The sequence below is a fragment of the Alosa alosa genome, chromosome 22 (genome assembly GCF_017589495.1).
Source record: "Alosa alosa isolate M-15738 ecotype Scorff River chromosome 22, AALO_Geno_1.1, whole genome shotgun sequence".
NCBI lineage: Eukaryota > Metazoa > Chordata > Actinopteri > Clupeiformes > Clupeidae > Alosa > Alosa alosa.
In genome coordinates, this window is record NC_063210.1 from 8,919,241 (window position 1) to 8,933,194 (window position 13,954).

A 13,954-nucleotide genomic window follows, 5' to 3' on the forward strand; every position below is an offset into this window, starting at 1 on the left:
AGCGTTCTGGTGAGAGCTAGCTGGAGGATTGAGGGGTTGGGTCGATGTGTCTCAGGGTGCTGTCACTCCCGCGTGTGATGAAACAGGAGCAGCGAAGCAGTCGTTTGAAGCTCAACCACTGAATATCGCCACGACATCCAGCATCCAGGCAAGCATACGCACAAAGCAACAAACACATACACCCTTTCTCTTTCTCTTTTTCTCTCTCTCTCTCTCTCTCTCTCTATTTCTCTCTCTCACACTCAGACAGACCCAGCACACACAGATACACACACAGACACACACATACACACACACATTAACAAGTGGGGCTCCCAGAGCGGAAATCACAGTCCCTGTTGTTGGATATATTGGCAAACGGATGTGTTGTACAGTGCTGTAGTCGGTACATCCAGGTTTTTGAACAAGTGTGCTTTTTATCTCATAGCTAGACTTGGTGTGTTGGTGCTCAGTTAGTCAAAGTGCTCTGTACAGCTTTAAAGGTGGTGGTATATAGCAACCTACACAACAGAAGCAGAGTGCAGCAAGATATGTATTGTTTCCCAATACACAACAGCACAAGATACCAATATTTTTAAACCTATGTGGAAAGAAAGTCATAGAATTGTGGTGCACTGGTGAGCACTGGTAAAAAATCATAAATGGTTATTGGCAGCCTACTTATTGGAGCACAAGCCTAATGTACCAAAGAAAACTGAGGGGAAAGGAAAATAATTCTATTGTCTAAATGGCCTACTTGCTGCTGGGTTTTGTCGGCCCTACATTCGGCAGTACAGCTCAGAGGGCATGGGCGCTGCCCCTCCCCCGCCCAAATGTCCTAATTCCTCCTTTATGGCTGTGGGTGACAGAATGATGAGGGCAGTGGCACTCGCCGGTGCATTTAGAGGAGGTGGCGCTTTGTTTTTAGTGTGTTGGTTTCCAGGACCATCAGGGACGTCTCATTTAGCACGTCCGCTAAAGCTGCCATGAGGGAGGGCTGTCTGGGTAGCCTTTCCTCTCGAGGTCAGCTTGAGTCAGGTGCAATGGAAGGGGGACATCACTTGGACAAGGTTTTTTTCAGGACTTGCTCATTTCTCAAATAGGTATTTTATGATTTTGGTTTAAAAAAAAGCTGAAGTCAATAAACATATGAGTGCTTTCACATCTACAGTAGCTTTGGAGCAATTGAATCAGAATGTGGAGCGTTACCCAAAGATCGTTTGGGTATGAGTGAATACAGCAATCAAACTATGAGACCGCCTAGAGGAGGTGCATTATGTTTGGAACGTCTGTCAAAATCAAAGCAACAATCTGACATGTGAGAGTTTTGTGAGTTTTGTTTAGCCTATCCATTCATTTTGTTCCGCTCTAAATGTTGCTGTGTCAACATGAAACCAACCCAGGGAAAACTGCTACATTTCTATTGATTTAGCCTACATTCCGAAACAAAATAGGTACGAAAACACCCTTGGTCTAAAATTAGAGCAATTACTATTCAATTAAGGGACAATATGGTGTATAATTGAAGTAAAACAGCAGGAAGCAGTTCAAGTTTATATATCAGGATCAGGAATGTGAGATCCTGTTAAACCCTGTTGTTCAGTCGTTTATCAGCTCTGCATGTCAATTCAATTCAATCCAACTCAATTTCATTTATAGTGCTTTACAGAGCCCATAGCCTATCAGCAAATCATTACAACATTACAAAATCCTCTTTCAAGCTGAAAAATACAACTTCCATATCATAATACTACAAGCAGTAAAAGTAGCCTTATATTAAGGTCCTTGTAAAAAAACAGAGGTGATACCTCAATTTCAGGTAAACGGAAAAAGGAAATTTGTGCCCAAACCAATGTGCCCTATTTCTGATTTGGACTGCAGCCATTCTGAACTCAACTGTTATGAGGAGGGCGCCAGCAAAAAATCCTGAACAGCGGGGAGCCCTTGGGTGGCCCAAACAGTATTGACATTGGAAGTGACAACACGGCACAGTTTTTAAAAAATCACCCAACGTCTGATGTTGAACCAATTTCAGGATCTTGTTTTGTTCCTATGTAAGCCTATGTTCTAGCCTACTGGGTGGACCTCTAGCGTGTTGTCTGTGACATCGCTGCATTTCAGGGTTGGTGAACTAACAATCGTTTACTGCTCTTTCTTCTACCGCACCGTCAGAAGTCCAGCGTTAAATGCTAATGAGGTTTAAAAGCGGAAACTAATGAGGGCATCTTGCAGGGCAGCCTCGCTTTCTCTCGGGTCTTTATTCATCTCCACTAAGTTCAATCAGGATGCCGCGTGCGTCAAATTAATCGTGTGTGATCTTGTCAGACAAAAGGAGCACAGGAAAGAGAGTGGGGGAGAGAAAAATACAGAGAGAGGGGCAGCACAAGAGGGACATTATGTGGGAATTTTACCATATCAATTTCTTCATTAGATATTATTGAATGGATCTAAAAAGTCAAAGCCCACTTAAAGAGGTCCAAAGGGTAATGACGGCTTTTGATGCATTACGTAAGGCCCTTTCAACACACACTGCACAGTGCAAGGCTCCGAACAAGAGGACCTGGATGATATATGCTACCAAGACACACGGTCAAACAATCTTACACAATGGCCTCAGCTAGTTGTGCCTGCGGCAAATCTGCCTGTCTGTATGGCAAAGTCTTGTTGGGCCTGGACAGTGCCGGTTCAGACCTCCATGGGGCCATAAGCAAAATCCTGCTAAGGGGCCCTCCTACCTGAACTCTGAGGGCCAAAATGTAACCACTTTTTTTTACAGTCACATCTGACACCAGTGCTCCAAATACAATCATCCTGCCCCATTTGGGATGTCTACGGAAGTTACCGAATATAGTGTTTTTCCCCATAAAATACTAGGAGAAAGAAAAATAATTGTGTGTGAATCACCTTCACAGTTATAAATGTCCAGTTTTAGGGTCTGGGCTGCTTGCTTTCGATGCTTGCTATACACATATTATGAACAAAATTACAAAAAACTGCAAAATTACAAACTGTAGTTCAGTTATACTACAGTAGGTTATAGTGCAGTAGTCTAGTAATTTCATGTCCAAAATACTGCATTTCTGCAGTAAAGTACAGTACTATGGAGTACAATGCAGTCTTTTGGTGTCAAAATACTACATTTCCTGCATAAGAACTGCAATTTGGGGGGCAGCCGTGGCCTACTGGTTAGCGCTTCGGACTTGTAACCGGAGGGTTGCCGGTTTGAACCCCGACCAGTAGGCACGGCTGAAGTGCCCTTGAGCAAGGCACCTAACCCCTCACTGCTCCCCGAGAGCCGCTGTTGTTGCAGGCAGGTGTGCGTATAGGGAGAACCGGCCCTGGGCCTGGAGAATGGTGAGAGCAGACAGGGATATCTCCTTGCATGTGGGTGTGTGTGTGTGTGTGTGTGTGTGTGATTGGTTAAGCTTCTTTATCAAGTAGTTTGGCTATACCAATATATTCAAATGTGTTGACGGTCATATTCAAATTTGCAGTGGTTTCTTATTTTGATAATGATCGTCTTATTATGATCGTCAACTGATTTGAATGTCACTCAGCAACCGTAGGATGACATCAGAAAAATGTGTAGTGGTCTTTTAAACTTTTTCAGAGCTGTATATTAAAAGGATGATAGGGTGCATAATGATCTTGTGGCCAATTGATATTACTACTATACTAAAGTATTCTAAATAGTGCACATTAGTGTTCAATTAGTCTTAGTAGAATATTCAACCAAAACCTCTAAACAATTATACCTACAAGTTCCCAGTCTAGGCTTCTATTCATCTTACTGTTATGATTGACACACAAATTCAGAATGTGAAACCTTCGTAACCTACAAAGACCGCAAAATTAACATAGGAGCGTTCCCATGAGTTATTGATTTTTGGGAATATCATGGAATTTTGGAAAGTCTATTCCAGACATGGAAAGTCAGGGAATTTTATAATTTTTGGGGCAAAGTCATGGAATATCAGGGAATTTTGTTGTAGCAGTTTAAAATATACTTACCAAAATATATTTATACAAATATTTACACAGAGAATTTGTGTATATCTGGTTATTAGCTTTACTGCTTGCTTGACATTTATTCATCTCCCACTCTAAAAAAGTAAAAGATTATTATATATAAACACTACGCAGCTGCTCTGAAATTATTGGTCGGTATATTGTACCATTCATTATATAGTAAGTCATGACTTAGAGTGGGAATCCTGATACATATATCAAATACATGTATGAGTGTGATGCAACTGTTGGACTATCATAGAGCACAGCTGGCAGCAGGTTGAATAAGCTCCCTGTTTGGGACATAGAGACGTGGTGGAGAATGTCTCGACCCAAGTCGGACATGTGCTGTGTAACGTTTGTACGGCACCACAAATATTCCATCCCATAATACCACCTGCTCCCACCACCACAGACTCTTTGTGTGCGCTAAAAGCCCTGGAAGGAATGACAGTCCCACTATACAAAGCTTTAGCATAAGTGCATACACATCTCTGTGTGTGTGCGTGTGTGTGTGTATGTGAGTACGTGAGTGAGTGATTGAATGTAGCGTCACATAAAACAAGCTTTAAAGAGCCGGAGGGACAGTGATAAGGGAAAAAAAACCTGCAAAGCGAGACTCTGTGGTTGGAAAGCACTTGTGTGTGTCTATGTGTGTACTGAGCACGGCTTTCTGTGTGTGGCTGTCACGCCACCCAGTCTGAGCTGGATGAATGGCCACACACACACACACACACACACACACACACAAACTGTGCCTTGACATTATCCTCTCTCCATGAATCTCTCTGTGGCCAAGACTCAGTGCCTTCCTTTTCAAAGCATAACCTGAGAAACACACAGACAGCTTAAGATCACATTATAATCTTAGTTACACATTGACTGCCACTGTAAACAAATCCCTAGTCCTCTGCCATCCATCGCCCCTTAAATCCCCAACCTGCTATCACAGTTCACCCTGACAGCCTGTTTTGCATGCTTCTCCAAAATAACACACTCTAATGGACATGCTGCATGAGTTAGTCATTGAGCACAAGAAGGGGGTCTAACATACTATGGTACCACACAAGGAATACATACAAAGAGTTTATGTCTGTAGGGAGAAGGATGGGGTTGGGAAGAAAGGAAGTATTGGAAGAAGAAGGAAACGGAGATTGGGATAGAAGGCATGGAGAGAGGGAACACTTGGGGGAAATGGAAACAGAGTTAGGAAAAAATGGGGGCAGAATGAAATGAAATGAAAGAAGGGTGATAGGAAGAGAGGTAGAGCATAATCTCAGGGCTAAAAAAAGGAATCACGTTTTTTTTTTTATCATTTTGTTCTCCTCATTGGTGCTGAGAGGATCTGATGTTTCAGTTTTTGGTTCAATCCTCTCAGTCTCCCCCTCCATTCACAAATGCCCCCTCTGCAGTGAAGCATTCAGGTTTGCCATCCATCCATCCATCCATCCATCCCTCCCTCCATCCTTCTCTCCATCCATCCCTCCATCCCTCCACACGCACATACAGGCCACCACAGAGCAACTCCGTCTCTCCGCACACAACGGCGGCGCCACCCCTGGCGCTCCAGTAATCTAGCGGCCGCTCGCTCAGCCACATAAATAATACTATCTCTCCTCCTGAGCACAAAGACCGCATGGAGAGGAACCAGAGCTAATTCCCAAATACAAACACATTTCTAAAGCCGGCAATGCATTGGGGAGAAAGAGGCGAGCCGTAGTCGCATGCTCGCTGTGACTCAAAGGGACGTCAACCGCTCTGAGCTCCCGTCTCGTCAGACACACATTTGCTGACAGTTTATCCACAGGCATGAATGCCTATAAACGGTGATAAACACAATTTGAATTATTGGTGGTGACCTGTGAGTATTAAGAAGAATAACAATGTTCCCAACTGCACCCAATTTACTTTCTGCACCTCTCTCTCCATCTCTCTCTCTCTCTCGTTTTCTCTCTGTAGCTCTTCATTCCTCTCTCGCACGGTATGGGCCATGCTTGCTCATGTGTGAGTCTCTGCTCGCCGGCTAACTCACACGCTTGCATCTTAAGCCACGCTGAACTCCAATCGATACCGTGCTTCAGAACTTTTCCACTGACATTCCCCCACTCATCATGCATATACGGTACAGTCCTGTTCCAAAAGGCCCCCACCCCCAACACACACACACACACACACACACACACACACACACACACACACTTCACATTGCTCCTTCCATGAAGCCCTTCAGATTGCAGTGGATCCGGACTAATAGAAAATCCCAACCTGACAGTTTTCCCTCTTTTACGTATATCCACATGTTTATTAGGGCATACAATGCAGTCATTTGAGGATTATAAACTAATTCTGTACATTGCACGCACATCATAGCTTATGAACGTATAGATGCTAAGTAGCTGCTACAAGCTAGGATCATATGGAAACTGAATATGCATGAGGCACAGAGGAAGCGCTGGCTAGCTAAATGTGGTGTCAGATCCTGGCTGCTTATCAGCATGGAGGGAGCCACAGCATTTCCCCCACAGGATAGATCACAGAGGACTGCGTCTTCCTCATACAGCCCCGCGCATACACACACACACACACACACACACACACACACACACACACACACATGCACCACCACATCCCTTCACACAGTCAGAGGCCTCTCTGTGAGGCGTAGTAAATCCGCGTCTCCCATGGTGTGGCTGTATGGCGGACTAATATTCCCGGCATCTTGCCTCCTGCGTTCCCTTTCTCCGGCGGATCAAAGGCTGAGGTGGATTCCATGTTGTTTGAAGTGTGGCGAAACACGAGGCACCTGGAGAAAGCTAGCTCCTCCGTACGCTCCTCCTCAACACATGTGCATGTGCACACACACACACACACGCACACACACACATTACATGTACAAGCAAACAAACACAGACACACACAAACATATGGACAGGAGCACATACATGAGCATACATGATACATGAGAAATACATAAATACACATGTTTATTGCATAGGCACACTTCAAAAACACACACACACTCACGGATACACAGACTTACATGCACACAAGAGTATCATGCAACCAGCTGAGTATCTCAATCTACTTTCACGTAAGAACTGAGTCAATCCCTCCTCTTAACACCAGGACTGTTTTAAAAGAATATGAAGATATGTACAGTTTCTTGTGCTTAAAGCCCTAAAGTACTCACAGAGTCTAACTTAAATCTCTCATAAGAGAGAAAAAAAGAATGTGGGATTTGTAAGCTCGCTGCAGTCTGTGCTTATCAGCTCAAATCCCCCTACCGACTGCCGTTCCAGAAGGTTCTTTGCCAGGACGCTCCGAAATCACTGAGTGCTATGGCCTTAGTGACCTCAGTGCCACAAGAAAGTACGGAAGAGCCTCTCTTTCACTGAACATTTAGTCATGTGCTCCGTCTCTGTCTGTTTTTGCAGCTTTCCCTGATGAAAATGTGAAACTGTCCTCCTTTGTGAGGACTTACTTCATGATAAAAATCCTCCTCTAAGGCTGCGCCGAAGGTACATTAAAAAAGGGTGGTGTTAGCATTTTCTTAACCTAGATGCTTAAGAGTGAGATGTGTTAAGCAGGCCTGGGTGGAAGCACAGGTGGAGGAATCAGGTTTAGGCCCGGTGGGGAGGCTGGTATAATGAGACACACATTCACTGTTTTTGAACTGAACTGAGGAGCAATAGGCCACGGGCTATCAAAAAAAAGTAATGCGTTATTTTGATGAGAGTGGGGCATTCAGATCAAAGCAATCCCTTCTGTTTTCCCGCACAGGCATTGTATACAGTAGCTTGCACAACTCTCTCTCACACACACATACACACACACTCAAATAAGACATAAATGCAATCTTGTGCATACGTTATGCAGAAACACTATGCATTCCCCGCCTCTCAAACGCGCAAACACACAAAGGTGTTTCACACGGTGTGACTGCATGAGCAGAATGAGCACGCGCCCCCTGTGAGTCAGCAACTGGGACCAATCGGCATGGTGATTAAGACCTGGTCGTCATGCTCCCATTCCTCATGAATGTTCGCTCCTTCTCCGCCTCCTTCTCTTTTCTCCTTCCATCTCTCTCTCTCTCTGTTTCTCCGCACCCACAATCAGGCAAGCATCTGTGCGGATTCATGGCGCCCTGATGATGTCTCAACTTGTCATGTCTGATAACTATTGACAGATGGCGAACTGTATGTCATAGGTGTTTTTGCGGGTATTATATGCATAATAATTAATTGATTAATGCATATTAATTAATTAATACAGCAGCTTCTATGAAGACTAATCAGGGGTTGCTGTCAAAACACACACACACACACACACACACACACACAGACAATTAACTAATAATCACAAAAGATATAAAAGGAAATAGCAATTCATAGTAATTTTAAATGGATATTGGAGTCCATACACAGAGACCCAGAGTGTCCAGATTGTGGCTGAATAGAACACCCTTTTCATTCTGTGTGTGAAAGGCCAGGCAGCGAGTCCATGAAAGAGGCCTGTACGCGTGACCATGTGGGCTCCTCTCTCCAGAAACTACTTTCACTGTCAAAAAAGCCCTTTAAAGGAATCCAATCAGGCACTTAGCACACTCAATGGCCTCTAATCAACCCCCCCCAATCTGGCTCTCGTCCACACTCTTAGCCGGGGCCAGACGTGGCATTGTGGCCTCTAATTGGTCCAACATGAAGGGCATGACCCCTTACATGTGGCCAAATGTTTTATTGTTTTGTGGGCGCACTGCACAAGGGCAGCAGCGGTGGGAGGAAATCCAGGCCCTGAAGGGAGAGTTTGTCACACTCTCCTGCTCTCACACAGTATCTACCACAGAGAGTGGCTCTGCCACACGGGCCCAGTGTTAAAGATCGCTCCCCAAACGCACGTGTCCACTCATAGTCCCACTGGTCGCAGCATCTACCAGCTCTCTGTGAGGGCCATTCATATGCGTAAATATCACATTATTATTCATGTAAAGATGAAGATGTTGTCATTCGTATTAGCTGCAACTTAAGTCTGACAGGGTATCCTAACTGCATCCGAGCGAGTGACTGTCGCGTAGCATTGAATGCCCTTCTATTGCGTCATATTTCTCATTCAACAAGCAACGTGAGCATCAAAAAGAAGGGACATTAAATAGTCAACAAATAATAACAAAAGTTCTGCTCAAAAGTGCACTGCACAGCACTACTTTGCATCGTGTACAGTTTGGACATCCAACTGAAAATAATCACTAACACTCGCTCGCATTGCGTGCAGTTAGAAACTTAGTTTCTGTGTCCCTGTGTGTGTATGGGTGCTTTTGTACAGTACATGAGAGAGAGAGTGTATGAGAAAAAAAGACTGAGAAACTTTTTTGTGTGTGTGTGTGTGTGTGTGTGTGTGTGTGTGTGTGGGTGGGTGCGTGTGCCTGTGTTTATTCCTGCATGTGGATAAACCATGTAGTGTCGCTATCACTCACCACTCCGGCTGCGCAGCATCCTGGCTGAGCCATTGGCCCCATGGGAGGGGTTGTTGTTCACGTTGCTGTCCACTGTATTCACTTCCACTCCCGGCTGCTTCAGCAGCTCCTGCAGGGTCCTGGGAGAGTAAAAATAACACACCTTTCTTAGCTAAACACAGGTCAAGTACAAGAGGACTGCTGAAGCAGTGACAAAGCCAGGTTGCAGTGCATGTTTTGGGGATGTGCATAACGGCATCACAGTAGGCTACTTTGGGAAATGCTACTAAAACAGGTGTACAATTTTCAAATGCTTAATAACAAGGGATTTGTAGTCTGTTACAACATGGTAAAATCTTTTTATTGACAGTTTTATTGACAAGCCATTTATATACTATAGATTTGGCAATTTATGCATTTCAGCAATTTATGCACAGATGTTTAGTTAGTTAGCAGTTTAGTTAACAGTTAACAATAGGAGTTCGTCCTATTTTAGTTGTTTAAGTAGACAGAGCTGACGCAGAAGCGCGTATAATGGAGCTCATAGGGATTAGTTAATAAAGTGTAAATTGGACAGTAACAGAAAAAAGAACAGAACTCTTTCTATTTTTGAGCTCATATGATTGTTTTCACTTTGGCACAGGTAAATTCCACTCTAAATCCACATACGTCTTGTCAAAAAAGGATTAGTGAAATGTAGATGTGTGAAAATAACTGACTCAACTTGTTAATGCAATTAGTTATTTTAAGTGAGGAATGGTAGCCTGGGTTTTCCCAAGCTGCCTTGCGCGCGCGATTTAATTCACGTTGCTAGGCAGCCTGGATACCATGGAGCAAATTTTCGCCTCAGTTAGGGGACCAATCACAGAACAGAGGGAGGGCAGTAAGACGATAACGACACACCATAGCTGTTATGAGCCACGTACAGACGCATTTGATAGACATTCGTAGCGCCCAATAAACGGCTCTGGGCATTCGTAAACCACGTTTCAAATACGAGAAAATGAATGCCTAGTTCCCAGACCCCGTCCATTTGAGATGAGGGTATGACGTTAGCCAGGCTAGAGGAATGGCACATTCCAAGAAGCAAGAAGACGTTTAAATGGTATTCAGTACAGCTCTTTAACCTCCCTTGGAACTATGTAACAGTATCAGAGTGGGTGGCCAGGGACATGAAATATGCACTATAACCTACAGGTTTAATATTTCCCTGGTCAGGATCATAAGCTCATATGGGGTTCTTTTGCGTGTGAGTGTGTGTGTGTGTGTGTGTGTGTGTGTGTTTCACCTTCCCTGCTGGGTGTGTTACTGTACTGCTGTGTTCCCTGTGCCAGACCCCTCTGCCTCTGCCCACTGGGCTGAAACCCATCCCCCACCTCCGATACACACACGCAAACAGACACAGCCACACACACACACATACACAGACACACACACACACACACACACACTCCACTAACCCACTCCATTGCACCCGTGGCTAGCTACCCAGGTTGACGAGATCCAGTGTGATGCAAGGATCACTCCCTATCTGTGGCCTGCACCCGTTGGAGCTTTGTCCAGCGAGTGCGAGCGAAGAGGAAGGGAGACAGCTAGATCAAATGAGGACATCTGCACAATATCACACATTCCAATGGCAGAGTTGTGGGAGCTGGAACGTCTGCCCAGCTGGAGGTATCTACCACTGGACCGTTGAGTGGACAGGCTGAGAATAAGAAAGGTCTCCTGGGACATAACAGCTTCCATTAATGTTTACATCCCCCCATGTGTTTATCTGAACAAAATCACTCTGTTGAAGAATCCTCTAGCATCTCTACAAATGTGAATCTTCTCCAGCTCTTGTATCAAACATGTTTGTGTGACAGAGTGAAAACAGTTCAAAGAGCCTACCAATGCAGCTACATTGAGAATAAAAGAGTGTAGAATACAACAGAACTTCTTTCACAAGGAAAGTGGAGAAAGATATTTTTTATAAAGCAACACGATCATCTTGCTGCGAGCCACATTTGTGGCCTTGTTGTCGGGGAGACATGGGAGAGGGGAAATGAAAGACACAAAAATCTTGTTTGACCCGATATCTCTACGGCTGGTGTGATTCTGCATGTGCAGGCTTAGTCAAGTCTACAGGAAGTGAGTGTTTATCACCAACACCACTTCAATGAGTATTGTTTGGGGAAAAGTCTTTTCTTTTCCTGATAATTGCTTCCTTTGTGCCTTGAATTGATGCTACGGGTAATGTGATTATTATTGTCTCTGTCAATGAGCAGAATTGTCATTAGGAATCCCAATCCCAAGTGAGACTACTGTGTCATTAGATCTCCCTCAAGGGGCCTACAATATACTCCCGTTCTTCACGGCAGCCATGCTCTCCTGCTGCCAAGGCAATGCTGTCATACCGCCCCCATTTCACCCGTGGGACAGGAAATTCTCACTCATTGAGTCCGCCTGCCATAGGGAGCTACAGTAAAGCCCCAGCAACGAGACCCATGCAGGGTCCCCTGTGGATAGGCTCCCAGGTGCGTAGCTAATCTGATTATAGGATTCCAGATGTGGAGCGAGAGCGAGCAGGTGTGACTCAACCCCAGAGCCTGTCATTCAAGAAAATGTTAAATGGGCGTGAGTGGTCAGGAATGGTTATTTCATTGGCTCTTTTCACGATAATTATCGCTGTTGTGTGATAAACTGGTCTTCCTTGTTGATAACATGCTGGTCATTTCTAAGACATCTAACCTGCATTTGAGCTGCAATTAACTAATTGTTGTCATCTTTAATGTATGAAATACTTATTAGCTTTGCTTACTGTGCAGAATTTGATGTCCCGCTGCCAAACTGTGGGTCGCTGAGAGGGCAAAGCCCAAATATTATGGGGTGTAGTGCATGTCAGAAAATCAGCCCTCTGGCTATGCCAGAACTGGGTCCCTCATGACAACCTCAAATTTGTGTAATAATATCCTGGAGGCAAAGGCTGCAGTGCTACCATGCCAGTTGGGAGTGAGAGGGCCAAACGGTTCTGTTTAACACCGATAGACTGATTCCTTCAGTGAGTGAGCACTTCTCTGCTGAGTACTGCTGGCCGAGGACTTAGCGCTGAATGTTAAGGCAGCTCAGAGGATTGATTATTCTCCACCTCTCGCTCTCTCTGACTCCCCCCTCAGAGTGCAGCTCTGTCTCAGCCTCCCACTTATCCTGTCTCTTTGTAATTCTTTAACTCATATTTTCTCTGTCGTGCTAGCTTGATCTCTTTTGCTCTTTCTCTCTCTCTCTCTCTCTCTCTCTCTCTCTCTCACACACACACACACACACACACACACACACACACACAGACCAAGCCTGAGGCTCTCCACCCTTTTCACGTTGCTAAATATTTTGCTGATTCTGACACTTCAGTTACATCAGAAATACCAGATCCAACTGTGCAAGAAAGTCCTTTTTATGTTTTCAGAATATCAAATGTATCCTTTAATTGGTGGAAGGGTGTAAGTTTAATTGGACAGAGGTAGCCCACATATTATCTTGTGTTGTCTTCAAGGAGTCTGCTGTATTGAAAGTAAAGTAGGCTACCCTATACTTAAAAATGTCTAGACAAAAGGAGAAGTTACTGAGTGCTCTGTTATCATCTCCAGTTAAAAATGTTAAAGGTGTTCTAAGCGATGCCACACGTTTTTTTAGGCTAAAACATTTTATGTCACTTACTGCAAAACTCCAAAAACTGCAACAAAATCAACCTGGGCAAATCTAGCCCATGGAAACATAACAAACTGTTCCAGCAACAGACGAGATGCGCATTTAGGAGAGTTTCAATTGCACGGAAGCAGCACGGAAGGGAGGGGGAGGAAGTAGCGAGCGAGCTAGCTCTCTGTTTTGTTTGAAAGTCAACAGAAGAGCATTACCCAGCATCGCTTAGAGCACCTTTAATGGAAAATATGAGATAACTCTGCATTCATAAAGCATAACACATTCATAGGGTTATGAAGTATTATAGTATAGTATTATTTATAATGCCTCATAATGATTTACTTAAGGCAGTGCAGGCTTATGTCAACCATTATGGCTTTATGAATGCTTTATAAGCCTTTTTTATAAATACTATAGAAAACATTCCATATGACATCTCAGTACTTTCCTTGACAAGTTTCTAGTACATTCCAACAAAGGCCTTTCCTTGCCCATCCCACATCCTCTGGCATTATGTAAAACACAACTATCTCTGGTTCTGGGCCAATGCGATCTTATCATCCTTTTGTCGAATGCGGTATCTTATCACATTATGGAAAGGCAAGCTGCAGATCGCTTAATGCTCCATAGCAATAAATTATTCCCTCTCCCATGTCCAGATCTCTGATATCTAATTAAACACACTCGCCCCTTGTCCTAATCAAGGAACTCCGAGAGCCCGATAAGTCCGCTTCATAATCACTCTGCATATCCAATTAACCTGACGTGTGCACACTGGACTGAACTAAAAAAATATTTAAAACGAAACTAGAGCAGACATTTACCGCTCACCACCCTTGGTGT

At 44.2% G+C, this 13,954-nt stretch overlaps 1 protein-coding gene across 1 annotated transcript in view; it reads right to left on the bottom strand.

Annotated features, from left to right (window-relative positions):
- The window catches only part of shisa8b (shisa family member 8b), a 29,174-nt gene that overhangs the window by 9,246 nt on the left and 5,974 nt on the right, over window positions 1-13,954 (bottom strand). Inside the window, exon 2 of the mRNA XM_048233287.1 lies at window positions 9,458-9,576. Within this exon, the coding sequence (XP_048089244.1) occupies window positions 9,458-9,576 (119 nt within the window). The remainder of the gene's footprint in view (window positions 1-9,457; window positions 9,577-13,954) is intronic.